This window comes from Anabrus simplex, chromosome 2 (genome assembly GCF_040414725.1).
Source record: "Anabrus simplex isolate iqAnaSimp1 chromosome 2, ASM4041472v1, whole genome shotgun sequence".
In the NCBI taxonomy this organism is placed as follows: domain Eukaryota; kingdom Metazoa; phylum Arthropoda; class Insecta; order Orthoptera; family Tettigoniidae; genus Anabrus; species Anabrus simplex.
Window position 1 is genome coordinate 635,379,949 of NC_090266.1, and position 23,903 is coordinate 635,403,851.

The following is a 23,903-nucleotide window of genomic DNA, read 5'->3' on the forward strand; positions in this document are numbered from 1 at the left end:
GAACTGAAATCTCGCATGATGTTAGATGCTGTGGAACCCTTTGAGAGCCGACTGAAATAGCATATTTTTATGTTAAAAGTACCAAGCCTGTTTCCCCATAAATGCAGTGTGTTGGATAAATATTAATGCTTTTTTAGCTATTAAAATTAATCACTTCATTCCTTTTTTAGCATCAGCCTAACATTCCATTGTCTCTTTCAGTGATCCAAACATCTAAATATAATTGGTGACAAGTGAGTAAAAAAAATGTAATTTTCTCATAAAAATTTATTTTCCTGTTTTGTAGCCCAACAAATATGAAACTGAAGAGAATGTTCCAAAACTATACTCTAATTATAATTTTTTTTCTTACAAGTTGCTTTACGTCGCACCGACACAGATAGGTCTTATGGCGATGATGGGATAGAAAAGGGCTAGAAGTGGGAAGGAAACGACCATGGCCTTAATTAAGGTACAGCACCAGCATTTGTCTGCTGTGAAAATAGGAAACCACAGAAAACCATCTTCAGGGCTGCTGACAGTGGGGATCGAACCCACTATCTCCCGATTCCAAGCTCACAGCTGCGCGCCCCTAACCGAATGGTCAACCTGTTCGGTTCTAATTATAAACACAGCAGTTAATAATTGATATAAATGCAATATTTTGTTATCTGCCTTTGTTATTTTCAAGTACTTGAGGAAATTAGCCAAGTGCTATAGTTTATTAAGAAAACAGCTATGATAAAAGACAACTTGCTAGCTGCCAGAAGTGAATGAAACAAAGCAATTTATTACATCTCAACAATCACAGCACACAAAATCTTTCTAAATTCATATTTATGCCCCAAATTGCCACTCTAAATATTGTTTCAATAGTGAACCAGTGTGTTGTGTCTCACTGATCCACAAGTGTGCCGCTCTGCTACAGAAAAACACCTGCACTGTCGGCTGCGAGCCTGCTGACTTGTGTGCCAAGCGCCCGCCATTGCTGTGATTGCAGTTGGATGAATGGATACATTGCTTTGATTTGTTATAGTGGAAACCATTTCCTTTCAGTTTGAATTTAGGTAATCTAGAACCAACATATGATTAAATAACATTTAGAAAATAACTGTAAAAGAAAACATCTAACAACAGATTTTATTTTTAATTTAATAGTTTGTATTTCACTTAAAATCTATTGTTAAATGTCATCTAGAGATTAATAAAAGTAAATCATTATAAGGGTAATCATTGTAATATACATAATGGACAGAATTAAGAGAGCTTACATCCGGTGATAAGAGCTGACCATGGACTGGCCCACATTTTGGTGTGCGGTGGAATGATTCCAATCAAGGAAGTCTGATGGAGCATGGTAGATATACGACTTGCTTGGACAGAGACCAAGTTTCCTCCAATTCCGTTGATAATGGGTTGGAAAACAACAAAATCTTTAAATCTGTCTACAGCTGAGTCAAGTACCAGGCCACCAAGTCTGTAAAATATAAATGTCGTTTAATGGATGAATGCCGCCTGTCAATAGAATAAATACAAATTTCACATTAAAAATTCATCTCGAATATCAGATATCTCCATAGAGCCAAGAAAAATTGCCACTCTAACACAAATCATCATGTGGAAATATACTGAAAACATTTATTTAAAAGCAAGTCTCCTCTTTTGGGGGATAGAGAAAACACAGTAATCACATTTTTGGAAGGATTTTTTTTGTCACTTATGATCTTGCAATTTTTCAATCATCATTATGGTCTACTGTCATTTGTAGCCTAAATTGTAATCATGCTTCCTAGCTATACTTGAAATTCAGGCCTGTTTGTCCTTTCTAACTTAATTTTGTACTGGAGTTCTTAATTCTTTTGCTAGTGTTTTAACACCAGACTAACACATCAAAGATTTTTGTTGACACGAGGATGGGAAAGATGGGAAGGATGGAAAGGGAGCTGCCATGGCCTTAATTAAGGTACAGCCTGGTGTGAAAATTGGAAGCCATCTTCAGGGCTGCTGACGGTGGGATTCAAACCAGCCATCTACTGAAAGTTCACAGCTACGCGATGCACAGCCAACTCACTCAGTGAGTCAGAAGACAATGACATGGAGTCATCCTCAAATTGTCTCCTAATTCTTGTAAGAGAACTATCTGAAGCCCAAAGTCAGTATGTTAGAAGTTTAGCAAATAATGCAGCCCTGAAACAGGATGTTGAGAAAGAGAGTCCTTTCTGCTCATATGCTTTTAGGTGCTGATATCTTAGAGGTGGTTGTCATACTATCGACAGCAATTGTGTGTGTATTATCAAGTATCATGGCAAAATTTTAACCAAGAAAGGGAAAGAAAGGCACTTTTATAGAAAAGGACTTCCTTGAGGATTCATTGCTATGAACAAGCTGTTCTATATAACACAAAGGTAAGTGTAATTTTCCCAAACAATTACAGAAGGTCCAAAGTCTACTCTGTATTTTCTTCTTTCCATATTGTGACCTGAAGCTCTTCTTTGAATAATTACCAAGAAGTAACTTCATCCATTATGCCCTAGCCCAGAATACATGCCTTCTGACAAACTGCATATTACTCCACTATTAATTGAGGCACTTAAATTCAAACCCTGACTTTTTCCACTTTTCTTATCTTTGGAAAATAAGTTATACCCATTAATGGAATCTCTGCACTATAATCTTCCTTTATATGCATCAGTAAGGAGCATATGTCACCAATTCCTACAATTTGGGTGTATATATAACATCAGTTAAATAAAACCAGCACAATTTCTTGTGATAGTAAAATGCAGACGGTGACTTTTCCATCAGTCAATAAGCCATCCTGAAAAAAAAACTATGGAAGTGGAAAAGTCGGGGTTTGAATTTGAATGCTTCAATGTTGTATACTAGGTTATGGTCTTGAGGCAAATCTTTCTTGTACAACATAAAATAAATAACAAAAATAACAAAAACATCCTTTGGCAAATGTCCAAGATGCAAATTTTACAAAATTGCCATGTTTTTCTCAGTAAGCATTAAAGTGGGAGATGGTCGGTTGATAGTCAACCATGGTTGAGAAAATAATGACATGCTTATTTCTATTTTTTTTTTAAATGTTGCACTAACACAGACAGGTCTCTTGGTGGCAATGGGATAGGAAAGGACTAGGAGTAGGAAGGAAAGAACTGTAGGCTTGATTAAGGTACAGAGTTTTGGTGTCAAAATGGGAAACTACAGAAAACCATCTTCAGGGCTGCCGACAGTGGGGTTTGAACCCATTATCTCCCAAATACGACGCGAGTGCTACATGACCCACACCATGCAGCCACTTGCTGAATGATTTCAAAATTACATAGCCACACAACGTACATAATATACAGTATATTTAAGTCTCCACATCCAAACAGCAGCTAAACTCAGAAATGGTATTGACAACCATGCACCTTACTAATGAGGGTTGTACAGTTCTGCAACTGGTCTTCGACCACTGTCACCATAAATTATGTCAGGATGGGTAGGAAGGGTGTGGAGAGGTCCTTCTTGGAAACAGGTACTGTATGTTCTAACAGGTCGAGAAATGGAACAACTAGTTTATAAGAAAAGGGAACTTATCACTGACCCTTTAATTTTATGAAATCTATGTATGTTGTATGTTCTTTGTACTGTATCTGCATTGTGATTCAATATTGTGCACATGAACAAGACTTCCACTGGCATGATAGATAACTAGATAAGCAGTAAATAACTTACCCACTAATTAATAAAGCTGATAAGACTGGAATCCATCCTGAGGTTAGAACTGGTCTGGTGTATTTGTTTCGAAACACAACAAAAATCCAGAGAGGAAGCAATGCTAAGTACAGAGCAATGATCAAAATTGAAATCCAGCTCTGAGTGTCTGAAACAGTAACACAGATTATAGAGGTATTTATTAAGTTTTCCAAGGTCTGGCATACTAAATTTAGTATTCTTTTAGGTCTATGCAGTATTAAATAAACTATTTTTTTGGATGGAATAAAACCAACTTTGCTACTGTCAGACAATGGTAAAAGACAATGACAGCCACTCCTTATGAGCCAATGAACTGTAGCTCACTAATTATTTCAATTTAACTTTAATAACATTTTTTCTTTCAAACTTTACATGAAATGGGGCAAATATTTGAAACATTCTCTTCTTAACTAGCGGTGTTGAGCTGAGTTGAGTAGGTTTATGTATATCGTATAAGAGCCGAAATGATGCAGGCTGGTGGAAGCCACTAGGAGAGAATATTTTCACACATTCATGAGGAAGCTATGTTGTCATGACTGCAAAATGCTCATTGGTCTCTAGTGGGAGACAGAGTTATGAGGGAAGAAATGTAAAGTTCGTGTGTGTGATTTAACTTTCCTTACATTGTGCTTGTTACAGCATGATGAACACACTGGAAATATTATAATAATAATAATAATAATAATAATAATAATAATAATAATAATAATAATATATATATGAGAAGAAAAACTGGCATACCCAGAGAAAAAACTGTCCCACCTCCACTTTGTCCGGCACAAATCCCATATGGAGTAACCAGGATTATTATTATTATTATTATTATTATTATTATTATTATTATTATTATTATTATTATTATTATTATTATTATTATTATTATTATTATTATTATTATTATTATTATTATTATTCAGTACATTTGTTTGCTTTTTTTACCCCTTAGGTTGTTTATCTAAGAAAAAATAGTAGCCAGTCACATCAGATTACTTGCCACCACAGGAAAATGGAATTATCAAATGAACCTTTTCCTGGAGTCAGTTGCTGGGGATTGCCACGAAGAAAGAAGCTGGAAGTGCTTCAAAGGGGTTAATTGATTTACCTCCAGAGAAGTAGTTTTTACTTATGGAAGATTTTTATATTACCATTATGTAATTGAGATCAACATAAATAACAATGAACTGCCTTAAATTCTTGTGAAATATTAGAAATTTGAGGCAGTTTGTTTTCCAGGAGTAAACCAAAAAGGCTACCATGTCAAGCCCTACATCTATTATATCAGCTGCAATCTATCTTTTAAACAATACTCCGCTGTATATTAGCAGGCAGCGAATGTTAACTTACAATACATAATGTGGCAATGACATTGCACAAATAAGTAAGCATGAATGACACGACAGTCAGCATGTTCAGGATACGGAAATGGAATGGGTGACATACAGCGATGCTGTAATAGAAACAGCAAAGAAAGGCCTAAGGAAAACTGTGTGTTAAGATTAAAATAGTGAACATTTTGGTGGAAAAATGAAGTAAAATGTAAAAAGAAGACATCAAAATGTGCTGCAAACAAGATCTGATGTAGATGAAAGAAATAGAGTGAAACAAATCATTGTTGAGTCCAAGAAAAATCAAGGGAAGATGGGAAGTTGCAGGGAGGTCTTTGTGGACTGTAATAAAAGTTCTATGAAAGGGAAAGAAAAAGGGAAATGAATGAAATGAAAATTCACAGCCTATTTCTAGTCATTTGACCAGGTCAGGAATGGAATGAATGAAGCTCCCCAGCCAGCGGTGAGGATGGGAATTCTGCCAGCTGCTGTAGCTTGTCGCGCTCCTCTGGGGCAATGATTAATGAATGACAGATGAAATGTTATTTGAGAATGTTGCTGGAATGAAGGATGAGAGGGCAAACCAGTGTACCCAGAGAAAAACTTGTGCCACCTCTGCTTTGTCCAGCACAAATCTCACATGGAGTGACTGGAATTTGAACCATGGAACCCAGCGGTCAGAGGCTGGCATGCTGCCACCTGAGCCACAGAGCCTCTCAAAATGGAAATAAATTTTGGATAAATCACGTGAACTCATGGTAGATCCTAAGGAATCACTAGATGGATGAAAGGAATATGCTGAAAATCTTCTCAACACAAAAGTAAATCTTTCTGCAAGTCCTTCCAACAGAGTTTGTTGGAATGATGATGATGACTGCAATGAAACTATGCTTGAGGAAGTAGAGAGGATTTCATAAAGCAATAGGAATAAATTAAATTTGACCTTAAATTGTGAAAGATAGTGGAAAAGCCCTGCTACATGTATCAAGTCGTCGTCATCCTCTTCTTCCTCCTCCTTCTCCTCCCTCACACTCCAGTGGGGTTGCAGGTGTAAGCTGTGTTGCATATATGGACTTGGATTATTTGTTTTTATGGTTGGACCCTTCCTGATTCCAAACCTATCTGGAGTAATGTATTCACTATTGCGCATTTCTGTGGTGGTAGGCAGTGTGGTGTGGTTTGCTGTGCGAATGTTAGGAGGAGTGTGTTGGAACAAACACAAACACCCAGTCCCTGAGTCATAAGAATTAACCAGACATGATTAAAATACCCTACCTGCCTGGTAATTGAACTTAGGACCCTTCGAACCAAAGGCCACTATGCTGATCATTTAGCCACAGAGTCTGACTTACATAGGCTGCATAAGATAAGATATTTGTGTTCTGAGACTACAGTCTTTAAGACAAGTTTAATGTTCTTTAGCTAGAAATTCTCTAATAAACGTATGTTCACATACCAATAAATCAATTTTAAAAACATACAGTATAGGTAATTGAAATAAATTTGGTAGTGATATACACCTAATATTACAAAGTGGCCCGTTAGCACCTGCAGAAAATCAAATACAGACAACCATTCAAACAAGCAAGAACACAAAGTATTTTCTATTCTGAAGGGGCAATATCTGTAAGACTGCCACTAGTTCAAAAATGGAAAATGGGAACAATGCAGGCTACTTATATAAGTGAATTTTTAAAATAATAATAATAATAATAATAATAATAATAATAATAATAATACCACCGTGAAAAATGAACTGGTCCCTTGCCTGGGTTACGGCGAAGACTGGTAAATGACCAGAAGCCAGAAAACATCTTGAGGCAACCTCTAGGGCTAACAACCCTAGTTGTACAAGGATGGGTACCCGTCCAAAGCAAAGTCAAGTCAAAAAGCATGATGGCACAACATTTCAAGAAACATACCCCAGGGGGTAAATCTTCGGATAAATCCCTCGTCGTGAATGGCACGGTGCACGAGTCTCATTCGGATTCTGGGGGAGACTCGACATCATGCAAGAGACGAGTCGGAGGGTCTCGGTGTACCCCGAAGAGTCAAAAACTTAGGCCAAAATCTAAAACCTTTCTGGCAACTTTCAACATAAATTCACTTACACAAACTGGCAAGCTGAAAACCCTCACCAAAGCTCTTCCCGAAAATCAGATATCCATAATGGCCCTACAGGAAACAAGGTACCCAGATGAAGAGATTTTTGAATCCGAAGGCTACAGATTTTTCAAGAGCAAAGCGCATAGAGGAATCCTCAATGGAGCTGTGATGCTTGGAACCGCGTTTGCTGTTAGAACCAAGATCCTTAAATCGGTTGCAAATTTCGAACCTGTGAATGACAGATTGTCTATACTCACAATTAAATGCGCGAACAAAACCTAGCCCTAGTTAACGCACATGCTCCTACAAACGATAAGAACAAGTCTGATCCAGACGAAGTTGATAATTTCTGGGACCTACTGGATGAAAAATTAAACGAAATCCCCAAACACCATGTCAAGCTTCTTTTGTAGCTTGTAGTTTAAAGAGGCCTAACATCGGGGTCATCGACCCCAGCTTCTTTTGGGTGACTTCAACGCCCAACTAGGTCGTGAACAGAAGTACAAGAAAGTTATAGGAAATTACCCTGCTCACAAAAGAACCAATCCTAATGGCAAAAGACTGGTGTTCATTTGCGAAAATCACAACCTGCAGGTCATGTCGACACACTTTCGCCATCTACCCAGAAAGCAAATGACTTGGCGTTCTCCCGTCCAAACCCTCGGAGAGTTCCAAATTGATCATGTTGCAATCTCCAGGAGAAACAGCCCTGAGATTATGAACGTCAAGATAAAGAAAGGCATCAATGTGGCCTCAGATCACTATACGTCTCTTATCAAATTCAAACCAATTCCCGCAAACACAAGGAAGACAACCAAACAGATCACACGCTTCGACAATGATAAACTTCGGCAAAGGGTCGAGGAGTTCCAGGAGAAGGCTAGACCAAATGACTGTGACTTTAACAACGCCAAAAGTCTCCTTGTTGAGGCCACCAAAGATGTTGCAGAAATCAAGAGAAGCAAAAAGCATGCCTGGTGGAATGGTACCTGCGAATCAGTCCTCCAAGAAAGACTCAATGCGTGGAAACAGTACTACTTTACGAAATCAGAAAGTGATTGCGAAACCTACAAAACCCAATGTGCCCAAGCAGCTAGGGTGTTCAGAACTGAGAAACGTAAATACGAAAAATCTCTCATTGAAAAGATAGAACCAAAACGTTCGGAAGAATGAAAGCAGAGAGTACTACAGGGCCTTCAAATGCAAACTCACTGGCTATAAACCACCATCTCTATGTTTTGAGTGAAAGGATGGCACAATGGCGACGTCAAATGAAGAAAATTGCAGCATTCTGGCAGACTACTTCAAGAATTTACTTAATTGCTCTAAACCGCAAAGCCCCAGTGAGACCAAGGAACCCTTACTCAGGTACCCAGATTCCAGACCACCCGACAGAGATGAAATCAAGCGCCACATTGCCCATCTCAAAAATAACAAAGCGCCGGGGGAAGACTCAGTAGTAGCAGAACTATGGAAATATGCCCCAGAGGAATCACTTGATATCTTGCAAAAGCAAATAGAAGAAATTTGGAACAAGGAGACCCTACCCGAAGATTGGAAAATAGCTTTGATCCATCCATTACACAAAAAAGGCAGCATGAAGAACATCAACAACTACAGAGGAATATCTTTGCTACCCGTGACTTACAAAATTCTATCACTTGCCATCCTGGAGCGTTTGGAAGCACAAGTCGAACATCAAATAGGTGAATACCAAGGAGGGTTCAGAAAAGGTCGCTCAACAGCCGAACAGATCCAAAATCTCAAAACGATCATCAGATATTGTACACTAAGGTCCAAGCAGTATGTGCCTGTCTTCATGGACTTTAAGAAAGCGTACGACTCCATTGACCGGGAAGTCCTGCTAAACATCTTAAATGAATTTGGAGTTGATTTAAAACTGCTGGCTTTAATTAGAGTCACCCTGACAGATACAAAATCCAAGGTGAAGTTCCACGGATGTCTCTCGCATTCTTTTGACATCAAAACAGGAGTCCAACAAGGTGATGGGCTATCCCTGATACTCTTCAACTGTGTTCTTGGAAAGATCATCAGAACCTGGCAGGTGAGATTACAGGAAACCAACTACAGTGCATTGAGAATAGGAACCAAATCCAAGGGGATCGCAACAGACTGCTTAGCATTTGCCGATGATATTGCTGTTCTCTCAAACGACATAGAAACCGCTAGAGCTCAAGTTGAAATTTTAAAGGAAATTGCCGAACAAACTGGTTTGCAGATATCGTTTGAGAAAACGAAAGTAATGACTAACGTCAAAGAGGCTCCACCAAAACTCCATACGAAATATGGGGACATCGCCCAAGTAGACAAATTCAAATACCTGGGTGAGATAATCATGAAAAATGGACTGGACAAAGAAGCACTTCAGGAGCGAGTACGCCAACTGGAAATAGCCTACCAAACATCCCGCACAATCTACAACAAAAAATGCCTTTCCCAAAACACCAAGATACGTCACTATGAAACAGTTCTGAAGCCAGTAGTTCTATATGCAGCCGAAACCCTGTCTCTAAATGCCAACAAAGGACTCCTTGAAGAATTGGAGAAATAAGACCACAAAATTGTGAGAGGAATCTTGGGATCAAAGTACAGAAATGGAATCCATCAAAAGAGATCCAACGAGGAAGTCTACAGCAAAATAGAGAAAATTACCGACACAATCAGAAAAAGACGGGCACGATTTTACGGTCATCTGAAAAGAATGGACGGAAGAAAGTTAACTAAAGAAATCTTTCACTTTTTTGATTCAAACCCCAAAACTACAATTCTCTGGTTTAGAAATACCAAAGAAGACCTGCAAATGCTACATATCTCAGCTGAAGACGCCCTTAACCGAGATCTCTTCCGCAAGAAAATATTGACGAACGGGCTAAACCAAGACGAGCAACCGAAGAGAAGGCACGGTGCCCCTTGGACAGACGAGCGCAAGCAGGCCCACTCACAAAGAATGAGGGAAATTTGGGCTCTAAAGAAGGCCAAGTTCAGTGTCAAATGCAACCAGACTTAACATGGTCCTTGATGGCCCCAGCGAATTATATTATAATAATAATAATAATAATAATAATAATAATAATAATAATAATAATAAATGTGAAAATTCAGGTCAGCCTTAATGCAGGTGTTCAGAAACTTATCCCTACTGATCAATACACTGAAATAACACCTTTGTATACTTACACGAAGTCACCTGACCATATCTGGTGTCACAGATGCACATACCTCATTTTTTTCCTAAAGTAAGTCCTCTACATTCAGGAGTTCTGTTTGGAACACCTTTGTCTTAATGTATTCCCAAATCAAAAAATTGAGTGGGGTTAAATTGATAGATTTTGCTGGCCAAGGTAAAGGACCTCCTCAACCAATCCAGCTTTCAGACCACACTCAATTAAGATAATTCCTCACAAGTCAGAAATAATGAGGTGGTTCACCAGCCTGCTGGAACCAATGCTGTATTCTCAGTCGTATAAAGATCTATCAGGTCTCCTCATCTTTTATATTCATTTAAGCCTTTTGACTCAAAGGTTAATTCTACTTATTATATAGAGACAGTTAATGTTTCGTCATACCATTAATTCCAGCTTTCAATTAAAAGACTAATGATTATGCTACCTTTGCATGGTGAAAATACTGTGGCCCTTTAATTCTCATCAGAGGGCAGGCCCGACCTCAAATTCACCTACTTATATAAGTGAATTTTTAAAATAATGCATTATTAACGCTTAAATAATAATAATAATAGTCGTAATAATAAATTAAATATTCATTTTCAAGGAATTCCAAATAATATCATCCTCTAAGTCTAGGTGGGAAAAAGACAGATCCAATGAGCTGGTCTTGAAGAATACCACCCCATGCTTCTGTTGATGCCCCTTTTGAACCCAGTTTTGAGGAACCCAGTAGCGAAAGTTATGCCTGTTAACAATGGCATTATTTGCAAAGTAATGCCAATCACTACCCAGAATGCATTAACTGAAGTCAGGGATAACACAGAGTATTCGAATCTCTTGTGTGGTGATCAATTCTGCACTGAGTATCATTTCCGTACAGTTGTTGGTTGACGTGAACTTTGTACACATGCTATGTCCTCTCTTTCAAAATTCTATGCAATGACGTTCTGCACACCAGATGCTCTTCTTTGACCTGCAGAATGCTGAAAAAGTGAGTTGGCTACATGTGGTTTGAGTCACATAGCCGTCAGCTTGCATTCAGGAGATGGTGGGTTTGAACCCTACTGTCAGCAGCCCTAAATATGCTTTTCCAATTTCACACAAAGCAAATGCTGTGGCTGCACCTTAATTAAAGTCACAGTTGCTTCTTTTCCAGTCCTAGCCTTGTCCTATCCCATCATCAACATAAGACCTGTCCGAGTTCGAGCAACATAAAAGAAAAAGAAACAGAAGTAACCTACGATCACACCCAGAATAACTCCCAACACCAACCACACCAACAATGAAGATACTTCTACTGTGTACCTACATTAGAAAATGCACATACCATGAGTTTCATTTTCCTTGAAATGACCAACAACATTCTATACCATTTTCTGTTCTTAAGTGCTGGCCCCTCTCTTGATGGTCAAACATGAAACATCATGATGTAACATCATCATCATCATCATCATCATCATCATCATCATCATCGTAGAGTTCAAAACTTGTTCTCAAGGTAACCGACGCATAGGGTGTCTCTCTTGGTAACTGTAAATGCTGCAGCAGCATTTTGCTGCATTCCACTAGACAGCAGAATAATGTCAGTGTATTCCTCATTAGTAAATGCACCAGCAACACCAGTCGTGTCAACACAAACTGAAGGTCTACTGACTACTGTATGTTGTACGTAGTAACTGTATTCAACAAAACGGAAACAGAACAAACTGAGTGAAATCAGAACTAATGTACTTCAAGTTTCGACCACTAGGAAGACACTTTATAAATGGTATCATTTTCAGGTATGATCTGATATTAAATATTTTCTTTTTCAGGTGTTTTCTTAATTTATTTTATCCTGAATTAGTTTTGACACACTGAAGAACGTCACAGTAATAGAAGGACATTTGCAATGAATCGCAATCACAGCTAGTTATGTCTTTCAGTTTGGCAACTGCATGGCTCAGATCATTACACACTTGATATTGCCTCTTGAATACAGAAAATACTTTGTGCTCTCTCTTGTTTGAATGTTTATCTATATTTGCTTTTCTGCCAGTGCCGATGGGTCACCTGCTATAAATACAAGGTCTGTACATTTGGTTTTCGTATAAGGCTTCAAATAAATTTTAAAAGGAAAGTTACATATTACACCACAGAAAGAACCATCCTTGCACATTATGATAGGAAACCCAAATGTATAATAATATTTCACAAATATCTAATAGCCAGTAAATTAGCCTGTGAATGCACTACAAAATTTGGAATTAAATTTGGAGTTACAACTGTTTAATTGGTTCTCTTTGGCAGCAAACATGGACATCTGAGTATTCCAATACATATGTAAATGCTCCTTACATTGCACACATCAAACCTTGTTCTATGCAAACAGGCAACTTACCATGAATAGTAAAGAATGCAGATGATATGTTTGCTAGGAGAGTGATGGATACAACATCTCCTATGCTTGCAGCAAGAGGTGTAGCCACATTGTCAGGATTTAGTTTGTAGCGCTGAGAAAATATTATCACAGCAATCATCACCAGATCTGCAACAGAAAAGGTATATCCATAAATAATAAAAGTTTGCTGTAATATAAATACCCTTTCAACTGATTTATGTACATTAAGATGTAGAACTATATACATTTTAATACTCTTGAAATGGTCAAGAACAAATGTGAACACTGAAGATATGATTTATACAGAGAGAGATAGAAATTTCTGTGGCAAATGGAGGTATACTCGAAATTAAATTCAACATTATTTAACTTTCAAATTCCTACATAGAATACAATTCAGATGAAAGTTAAGCGTGAAACAATATTTACACAATAGTAATATGATTAGTCATTCTCAATTAGGAGAGAATTTCTGCATTGTTCTTTCCTGGCCTTTTCCCCAATTATCTAGGTTCAGAACTAATGTGGATTAAGCACAGGTTTACACTCAAGTACCCTTCCTGATGCCAGCCCTATTATGAGGAATATATTCACTACTACATATTTCTTTGGTGATTGGTAGTGTGCTATGTTGTATGTAAATGTGTAATATTATGATCATAAACACCCAACTGAATGAACCAAATGTGGCTAAAATCCCTGGCCCAGGTTGGAATGGAACTTGGGACCCTCTGAACCAAAGAATACTACAATGACCATTCAGCCAAGGAGCTAGACAGAGGGAATTTTGAGGATTTCAGTGGAGAATATTAGTAACTGTATGGCCTCAACAACCAAGTGAAGGTACTGATTTGATTTCATTGTATCAATTTTGACATTCTGTTTTACATTACCAAATGACTGTAACTTCTGTCTCTAACTATAAGATCTCAAATCATCTCTGCCTGACACAAGGAGATGAACAATAGAAAGGAAGTTATCTTCCAACACATGGGTTTTATTATCATAATAAATACAGTATCAGCCTGTTCATATTGAGATGCCTGATGGTTGGTGCTAAGGGAGTTACTCCCTGGAAAAGTGACTGCTACATCAGCAATTAAGAGATCAGTATCAATGCTATGGCATCATCTGCTTTGTTTGAAAACATTAAATTTAATTGTAAGTTATGTAAGCCCTTGTGAATTCATATGATTCCTACCATTCTTGTAATAGTAGAATTCATTAGGTTCCAGCATACTGTATAATCCTGAATACTATCTGCACTTATTTTGTTATTTTACAGAAATACTGCTCCTTAAATTTGGGTGCAGGTCATATTTAAGCCTTTGTCATCTCATAATACATTGTTCTGAAGATGCATCAACACAACAACAGCGGTTTCATGTCGCGCGACTTGGCAATGGCTGAAATCTCGCTCCATCGCTCACTTCCACATCACCAGAACCACATGGTGTGGCAGTTGATTAATACTTTGTGTTCTGAGTAAAGAAGCATCAGTGGTAACATGTGAAGAATTCAAAGAAAGCATATGCGGTCATTTACTGTGAGTGAGAAATTTAAAATAGTGACGGAAGCTGAAACGGTTGGAAATCATGCTGCCGGCAGAATATATGATATTAATGAATCATGTATTTGTGATTGGAGGAGGAAGAAGGAAATGTTATTAAAAAGTAACTGTGATTGTAGAGCTTTCTGAGGGCAGAGTGCATAGTTTCCTGAAACTGAAGAACAGCTTTATAAATACGAGACTGGAAGGCATGACATGGTGTATCGACTGAAATGTGTCAACTAAAATCATTAGAGATCATGTCCGACTCGTTGGCCGAATGGTCATTGTACTGGCCTTCGGTTCAGAGGGTTCCGGGTTCGATTCCCGGCCGGGTCAGGGATTTTAACCTTCATTGGTTAATTCCAATTGCCCGGGGGCTGGGTGTTTGTGCTGTCCCCAACATCCCTGGAACTCACACACCACACATAACACTATCCTCCACTACCATAACACGCAGTTACCTACACATGGCAAGTGCCGCCCACCCTCATCGGAGGGTCTGCCTTACAAGGGCTGCACTCGGCTAGAAATAGCCACATGAAATTATATTAGAGATCACAAAAGAACTTAAAAAGGAGGGTTTTACTGTAAGCTGTGGGTGGATAAGGAACTTTATCGAAGAAACGGATTGTGTATGCAAAGACTTGCATCTATTTCACAACGTCTTCCTATTGCCTACGAAGAAAATTTGACAGCCTTTCCATCGCCATGTTATTTGTTTGTGGAAGCATAATTCCTATTTGCTTTCTCAAATTGGGAATGCTGATCAGACACCCGTTTATTTCAAAATGCCACTAGAAAATACGGTTCACATTAAGGGCTCTAAAAGCATTTTTATCAGGACAGGTGGTAACGAAAAGCAACGTTGCATGGTTAGCTGATGGAACCAAACATCCTCCATATGTGGTTATGAAAATGAAAACACTTCCAAAAGGAAATTTGCCATCTGGTATTTTCGTTCGAACCCAAGAATCCGGCTGGTTGGACAGTGAGCTAATTGAGGACTGGGTGAAGTGTGTTTGGCAAAGTTGCCTGGGAGCTTTATTGCAGAAAAAGTGCCTGCTTGTGCTCGACAGTAACCTCGGGCATATTACAAAGGAACTGATAAGTAAGGGAAAAACTGATCTGGCAATAATTTCAGGAGGGCTGACCTATATACTGCAGCCAATGGATGTTTGTATGTTAAATTTGAGGGATTAGAGCTCTCTGTCCAGCTTTATCTTCACTTATTATTTCCAAATCTTTCATGCATAATTCTTACAATTAGCCCCTAATCTGGTTCTGTTTAGATTTCTGAGGAGCATAACTATGACTCCAATTTTTTTAAGAATAAGGATATGTGAAGGCATATCATTAATTGCAAGAAATTCAAGAATAATGTAGGAAATTGAAGTAGCAGGTTTTCATCTGTTGACGCTAGTGTATGGTTTTGAAATACTGGGTATAAGGCCAATTACTTTCAAATTAATTAATTAATAATGATTGGTAACTTTTGAGGAAATTATGACAATTTTTGCAGAAGTTAACAGTTTGCTATAAATTTCAATCACGATATCATCATGTGCTGAAATTCTGGTTGGTAGTTCAATAACATTTGATCCATCACCATTTACAAAATCAGCTAATTCAATTTTTTTGTGGTTTTGCCTGCATATTTTTATGTAAGTGGTGAATTTTAAAGAAAGGTCAAAGAGGAGTGTATTTAATACAATTATTAATAACTAATTGTTTGGCAATAAGCATGAGGCAAAACAGGTCCAACCTTTATAAAATCTCCCCCATGATCAAATAATTTTCCCACCAGAAGTAATGGAATGTCATTACACATGGTATATTTTAGGAGACGATTCACACACATTAATGAATGACTGTTTGCCATTGGGGCTTTATCTCATATCGAGCGGTGCTAATTGAATATTGTCAGCTGCTTTGAAATTCAATTTTAACACATTGGAGATGACCATATTTGAATGTGCTACCCCCCAGAAGCACTTCTGTATTGATGATGATGATGCTTGTTGTTTAAAGGGGCCTAACATCGAAGGTCATTGGCCCACACTTCTGTATTATTATATATCCTAAATGTTTTTCTAGTGCCATTGGGACCATTGACAGAAGTGCATTCTTGACATTTCTGTTGTTTTGTTGCAGCATCACAATGATTTCATTAATAATTGAAAGTTGTTCCTGGTTTGTTACGAGTACCATGTTGGCCAAATTAAAGTTGAAAATTAGCACATTAGTATGACACAGAAGATAGACTCACTTCGCCAACTATCAGAATGGAAAGAAGTTTGCAGCCTCAGTGTAAAAATTATGACATGAAAAAAGTTAAGTTTCTCTGAAATCACTCAAGCTAACAAATATAAAGAGAGGTGATATGGAGAAGGAAACATTTAAATTTATCTGAAATCACTCCTAACTAGCAAATACCGTATAGGAAGATCTACAGGAGAGACAGTAAAATTGCACGAATAGCTTCTTCTCGGCCAAGTGACTCACTACAACACAGGCTGGAAGAAGCCGAAGTACAGCTGACTAGTAAGACAGTCTGACAGCACATGTGAGCTTACCCCCTTCCAGCTACTCTTATTGTGTCATGTACCTCAGAATTGTCATGGTTCAGGTGGTCTTAAAGTACTGATAAGTGCTTTGGCCAATCAGAATGCTACATTTTTCTTTGATAATTAAAAAATATACAGCAATAAATTTTTATGCTTTTAAAGACACACAGCAAATCTACAAGCCAAGAGCTTTTGTCAGAATGCTTTACAATTTTAATCAGTTCAGCCCTTCTCTCAAACTTGCTGTAACAAAAATCAGCCTAGTGTTTTAATTAAATAGATAATAATAATAATAATAATAATAATAATAATAATAATAATAATAATAATAATAATAATAATAATAATAATAATAATAATAATAATAATAATAATAATAATAATAATAATAATAATAATAATAATAATAATAATAATAATAATAATAATAATAATAATAATAATAATAATAATAAGTAGGCTGCACAAGTCTATATTTACTTATTTCTAGCTTAATATGGCTAGCAATAGCATTTCTTTTGCTCCACCATCGAGTAAAACTGTGCAACATCTAGTACAATTCTGTTAGAAGATCGCCTAGTTTTGATTTCCAGTACTGCTAGAAATTTAAGACTGGCAGTGGGATGGTGGTTGTGGGGGCTGGTTTGAGGTTAAATAGATACAGTCAGATGAAGAGAAGACTGAACACTTGGTATTGTGTAAGTCCCTCGCAGTAACTGAACCTATAGATACCGGGTGTCTCTCCTAACATGTGAAGTATCAGGTAAGACAGGTCGAAACCTACCTTGAAATTTTTGACACAACTGTTGTAGGCTACTATAAGAGGACAATGTGCAGAAAATCAGCCTCCAGATTTAACTGCAAGTCTCTAAAATCATGAGGTGAATCTTTCATATAGATCAATGGGATGTGGTGCAAGTACTGTACATATAGATGTTGGCTGGAGTGGGCAGCCCTGGTGGTCGACATACCCAAGACCAGTGATAAGCAGAGCTGCATGCGCTAGTCAGCTGTGGGGTGTTTCACTGCATCCAGCAATAACATAACCATTTTGATGGTTGTTTTAAAGAAAGCAAGACAGTGAAAATGAGTTCCTCAGAGGATGACGTTTTAAACCCTATTAAAGTAGCGGAATTTGTAACGAGTTATTTCCGCGAAAAGGCACTTTTGTTTTCATGAAAAATTAGCTCCGAAGAAAAGGAAACGGGAGAATATATGATTCACTTGATGGAAAATAATTGTAGAGGAGTGCAACATATTGAGGAGGTTGCCCCACAGTGGAGACAGTGAAAGTGACACCAGTGATTCCGTTTGTCAAAAACTTCTGCCGATTGCAAGCAAAGCTCCAGGTCCCAGTTCAAAACTAAAATATGGCTCCCCAGAATCTAGTGATGATATGAGTCCATCGCCATGCAAATCATCCAGGTCTAGTTATGTTCCTAGTCCTGTAAAAAGTGTGCGAGAAAATATCAGTATGGAGGACAAGAGGAACGCTGGAAAATTCTGGCTTAATGAATGTGGTAAAATAAGTGATTATCACTTTCACACATCCACAAATATTTTGGTTTAGTGAAGTTGGAGCGATATCTTAACTTGTGGAAGAAGCAGTTGGAAAATATGGGTATGTCGGCAAGTCTGATTGAAGATACATAAACTCTATTCCCGTTTCCAGGAGAAAAGGAGGGGAAGGCAAAATGTAAGTGATGAAGATTTATGACTGTGGGCTTTGGAAATTGCACATAAACTATCTATCGAGAAAGTAATTTCTCCATCTTTCATGCCTGGAACACTTGTTTCAAGAAGCATAGAATTGGGAGTAGGAAAATTATGAAATTTGTATCCCGTTTGCATATTCTCGATGAAAAACAAAAGAATAGGGCTGCAAAAGAATTTCTGGAGATGGCTCGAGAACACATCTCCATTACACCTTGTCCTCCATTCAGAACACTGATCAAAGTGGGTTCAAGCATGAAATGCAATTGACAAGGACTCTATCTTTTGTAGGTGAGAAACACATGATAGCCAAATCTGTTATTTCACTCATACATTCATACCATCATAACACCAACAGTCAGTATGGACGGTTCTTTGTTCCCTAAATTATTTATTGTACTGCAGGAGCTGACTGGAACCTCCAGTTCTCTGGTTTCAAAAAGTATGTTTAAAGCAGATAACATCGTTGTCATTGCCACAAAATCAGGAGAAGTGGGGAAAACAGAACTGAAAATATGGTTTAGAGAAGCCTTTTTCCATTCTCTGAAGACAACTCTGCCCTGCTTTTTGATTTGTGGACCACATACAGTGATACAGCTTGTCATGAAGACATCCATCCCTCCACGCAAAACAATCGAACTATTTCAGATTCCTCCAGATACCAAGGGCATAATTCAACTGTTAGACAAATTCTTCTTTCAGCAGTGGAAAGCTTTTTACCACTTTTAACCTCTTGTAATGATATATAAGTTAAAAACTTCATTTTCCTGTATTGAACTGAGATTCACAATTAGAATTAAGGAACGTTCAACCTTTTCAATACAAAACGTGTTGTATAAGATGTTCACAACATATTATTTATTATATTATTAGAACCAGTTTCGACGCTTATTGCGTCATCATCAGCTACAAAAATCACAAATGGGCAAAGTACATATCCTAAAAATTTCATAAATGACTCTTGCATGGCTGAATACAAATGATGGACTGCTTTTCTCCTTAAAGGCTAGAAGAAAATGAGTAAAATATGATGATGTGATGTGACACATAAAAGCGTAGTAGTTTGATGGGTGAATATTGTGCATAAAATTGGTCTGATGCATTGAACATAAAAATCTGAATGTGATAATAAAACGATGTACGGTAGTAAAAACAACTCTTCTCACATTACACACACAGCACGCTGAACAAGATTCACCACCCTTGTTGAGCTGAGACTAATTTGAAGATCAACCTTATTCAATCGCTTAACATCAGGTGTCCCGGCCTCGACAAAATCCTTTTGTTGGTTTTGCCAACCTCATATAACATCGGACCTGGACTTATGTGTCTTAATTGAACAACAACTGAAGAGTGGACAATTTTACTATATTGTTTTTACTACATCGTTTTATTATCACATTCAGACTTTTATGTTCAAAGCATCAGACCAATTTTATGCACAATATTCACCCATCAAACTACTACACTTTTATGTATCGCATCACATCATCATATTTTACTCATTTTCTTCTAGCCTTTAAGGAGAAAAGCAGTCCATCATTTGTATTCAGCCATGCAAGAGTCATTTATGCAATTTTTATGATATGTACTTTGCCCATTTGTGATTTTTGTTGCTGATGATGACGCAATAAGCATCAAAACCGGTTCTAATAATATAATAAATAATATGTTGTGAACATCTTATACAACACGTTTTGTATTGAAAAGGTTGAACCTTCCTTAATTCTAATTGTGACTCTTGTAATGATGTTAAAGTTGAGGTTCACCAAAGAGACTTAATCCTTAAACTGCAGTTCTTTGTACATTTTCAGTTTTCATCTCCAGGATTTTAGGATATGATAAAATATTCATCATTTGCAGTGAATTACACAAGAGAGTGACCTGAGTTCGTAGAGCCCGCTAAATACTGTTTGGAGAAGAAGAAAGAAATGTGCGAAGAACAGTGCGACAATGAAGTTCTAATTCATTCTGCTTCATATACAAAAATCTTGTGTTATCATCATGCAATTTATACCAGTTATTTCTGCTATACTTTTGTGAGTGACTGACAAGTGAGTGAAACAATAGGCTTTCAGAGCTCGTCGAGAGACTGCATGCATATATATATATACTGCCATGCCACATCTCTGAGGTGGCTCAGGGTGTCCAGCTGCGCCACCGGTCATGCTTGCGTACCAGGATTACAGGTAAAATTTCAGAGCCTTGCAGTTGAATTTAGAGGCCGATTCTCTGCATGCTACCCTCTTACAGTACAATGATTGCGTCAAAAAATTTTGAGGTAGGTTTCAACCTGTCATACCTGATACTTCCCTTGTAAGAGTCATCAGGCATCTTTTCTTTGGTGTTTTCAATTTCGTTTTTGTGTAGGTAAAGCCAGCCCAAACAAAGAAAGCTCATCAAGTGCATCATGCAACATCCAGTGTCAACAGAAAACATATGTTTGTTTCTCACTGCAAAATTGTCTCACGGGTAAATTATAAAAAAAGACACATTACATGGTTGTTCAGAGACCGAATTATGAGGAGGTTGACAGATAGCCTTTGAAGATTGAGAAATATATATTTAGTAGAGTAGAGTAGAGGAGTTTAAATTCCTTGGTGTATTAATCGATGAGCAAAACCAAAGGCAACAGGAACACTAAGCTAGAATTAAGAATGCAAATAAGGCATTTTAATCTATGAGCCCTATATTAGGCTCCAAGTTTTTCACAAGGAATGCAAAAATGATTATCTGCAATACAATCATTCGATCAGTACTTCTGTATGGTTCCGAGACATGGAGTATAACCAAGAAAGAGCAGCAGCAGTTGCAAGTCTTTGAGAATAAAGTTTATAGAAAAATATTTGGCCCATGGTTTGATCCTATCTCTCAAAGCTGGTAGAAAAGATCTAATTGTGAGATTTACACACTCTCTCAACAACACACTATAATGGGTGTGACAGAATCCAACAGACTGCGCTGAGCTGGACATGTACTGAGGATGCAGGATAACAGAGCACCAGCAGATCTATACAAGGGATCTTTTAAGGGGGAAAGACCTTCAGGAAGACCCTGAAACACATGGAAGAAGGAGATCAACAAGGTATGCTGAACCCTCTAAATTGATAACTGGGAAGAGCAGGCTCAAGATCGAAAAGGATGGAAGAGGAATGGGAGATCGGCACAAGAACTTCACTTGCCTCAGAAGCCTGCGGAGTGAGAGTGAGTGAGTATGCAGACAGCTTACCTCCTTGGGAAATGGTGGGGATGGCTTAAAGAGAGCTGCACAACTTCATGATGAGGGCATAAATTTACCAGGTCAAAAATGTGTTTATAGTACAAATACATATTTTTCATTGAGTAAAGAAACACATGGTCATGTGTGTTACTTGTGTTACTTGCCACAGTCAGCATTTATGTATTCCTACTCAAGGCCTAAAACATCATATTTAGAAGATGTTGCTATGAGTAAATATTATCAAGTTAATTTGTATATGTATTCTCAAAGAACATTATGTTCATTGGGGAAATCTACACAAATTCTCTACTGGAAATGGTGTTTTTCCTGTTTTAACAAAAACAGTAATATAGTAAAGAAGAAACTACTTGTTTGTCTACCTCTTAGTCCCATTTATAGATATAGGTAACGTAAAACTAGTTATGTGCACTTATTTACCTCTTCTGTTCCTTTTGATCTAAAATACCTAAGAGTTGTATCTCACAGATAATATTTAAAATGTTTCATTCCATCACATGTCATTGCTGTATGACCATTTCTATTCACATGCATCAAATATCTTCACATTATGAATCTCAGATTTATTGGATCTGCCCGTTTCTGTTTCTTGATGAATGAAGTATTTTTGCATCTATTTCTTGGCAAAGGCCAGACAGAGAAAAATGTAGCTTCCAGCAAAATCTGTCTCATTTATGAAAAGTGCTGAGTGAAGACTTTTGGAGCACGACTAGTGCATGTGGATCTTAAGAAAAAAGTGCTATTTGTCATGCTGCAATAATATTTTCTGACCCAGTGAGGAAAGCAGTGGCAGACTACCTCAGTCCTCATCATACTTAGTACTCGTCATTATGGTGCCACAATTGCTTTTCCCTACAACAGCATAACCTATGGTGGTACTTTTTGAGGATCCAGCCAGCCTCTGGCTTGAAGACTTAACAGACAGATTAACTGGAAGTATCTGATTGTTATGCTATCTCATGAGAAATTATGTTTGGAAACATGCTTTTTGTTCTACGTCCAAAGAAATGTAAACATTTCTGTATGTGATCATGTCTTATGATTAGTCTTCAAAATTATTAATATCATGCAGAAGAGAATATTATAGGAATAAACAGAGTATTAAGCATGCTCTACTAGAAAGGATTTCTTTCTTAACTAATGCAGCTGGGTTGAGAAATATTACAGTAAGTTATTTTTTACACACTGTTTGACTGTCACATGACATTATAATAGTGATGGAAGTAATTTAAGAATAATTTAAGGTCATATGCTCCTCCTCATACACCATTCTTTTTGTTTGTTTTCTTTTCACACTTTTGCTTAGCGTCACACCGACACAGATAGGTGTTATGGCTACGATGCGATAGGAAAGGGCATGGAGTGGGAAGGAAGTAGCCCAGTATTTTCCTGGTGTGAAAATGGGAAACTACAGAAAACCATGGAAAACCATCTTCAGGGCTGCCGACAGCAGGGTTTGAATCCACTATCTCCCGAATGCAAGCTCACAGCTGGGCAACCCTAACTGCATGGCCAACTTGCTTGGTTTTTACACACCTTAACCAGTGGGAAAGGATGGAAAGATTTCCTCATTAACAAACAAGTAAACAGCTAGACAGTCCCAAGTACAAATAGAATAATAATATTCAGGAACTTAAAATAGTATGCACTGAGTTCCAGTTTCATTATCATATTTAGCTTGGTAAACTGATTTTTTTAATAACTATAAACACTTCAATGAGAATGCCTTACGTTTTATATGATTACCTGTATTCTGCAATGTGCCTGGCTTCCAAGGTATCTTCAATGGAAAGAAACATATTTATTACTTATAACTGACCCTCTGGGCTACCTTTCTCCTTCTTTGTTTGCCCTGTGTTCATAGTATTTTACCACCTATAATCACCTTTATCTCCTTTCTCTTCCCATTTCCTACGCTTATCCAGCTTTCTTTTTATACTACACGTGCCATACCTAGGCTGAAAAACTGTCGAGATGGCTCCTCAATGAGTGTCAATGGTCACCTTCCTGATGAAGCTGGGAAGCAGAAATTTGTCTTGGGATGAGAAGGATTGTATGATATAAAGAACCAAGATTTTTGAAGAGAATGTCGGTCGATGTCAAGACAGTCC

At 37.6% G+C, this 23,903-nt stretch overlaps 1 protein-coding gene across 7 annotated transcripts in view; it reads right to left on the reverse strand.

Annotated features, from left to right (window-relative positions):
• The window catches only part of LOC136862977 (solute carrier family 41 member 1), an 847,982-nt gene that overhangs the window by 20,905 nt on the left and 803,174 nt on the right, over positions 1-23,903 (reverse strand). For all 7 annotated transcript variants that reach the window (XM_067139280.2, XM_067139274.2, XM_067139275.2 and 4 more), the window contains 3 exons: positions 12,726-12,872; positions 3,706-3,853; positions 1,251-1,456 (listed from right to left, as the gene is read on the reverse strand). In XM_067139280.2, coding sequence (XP_066995381.1) covers positions 1,251-1,456; positions 3,706-3,853; positions 12,726-12,872 — 501 coding nt within the window. The remainder of the gene's footprint in view (positions 1-1,250; positions 1,457-3,705; positions 3,854-12,725; positions 12,873-23,903) is intronic.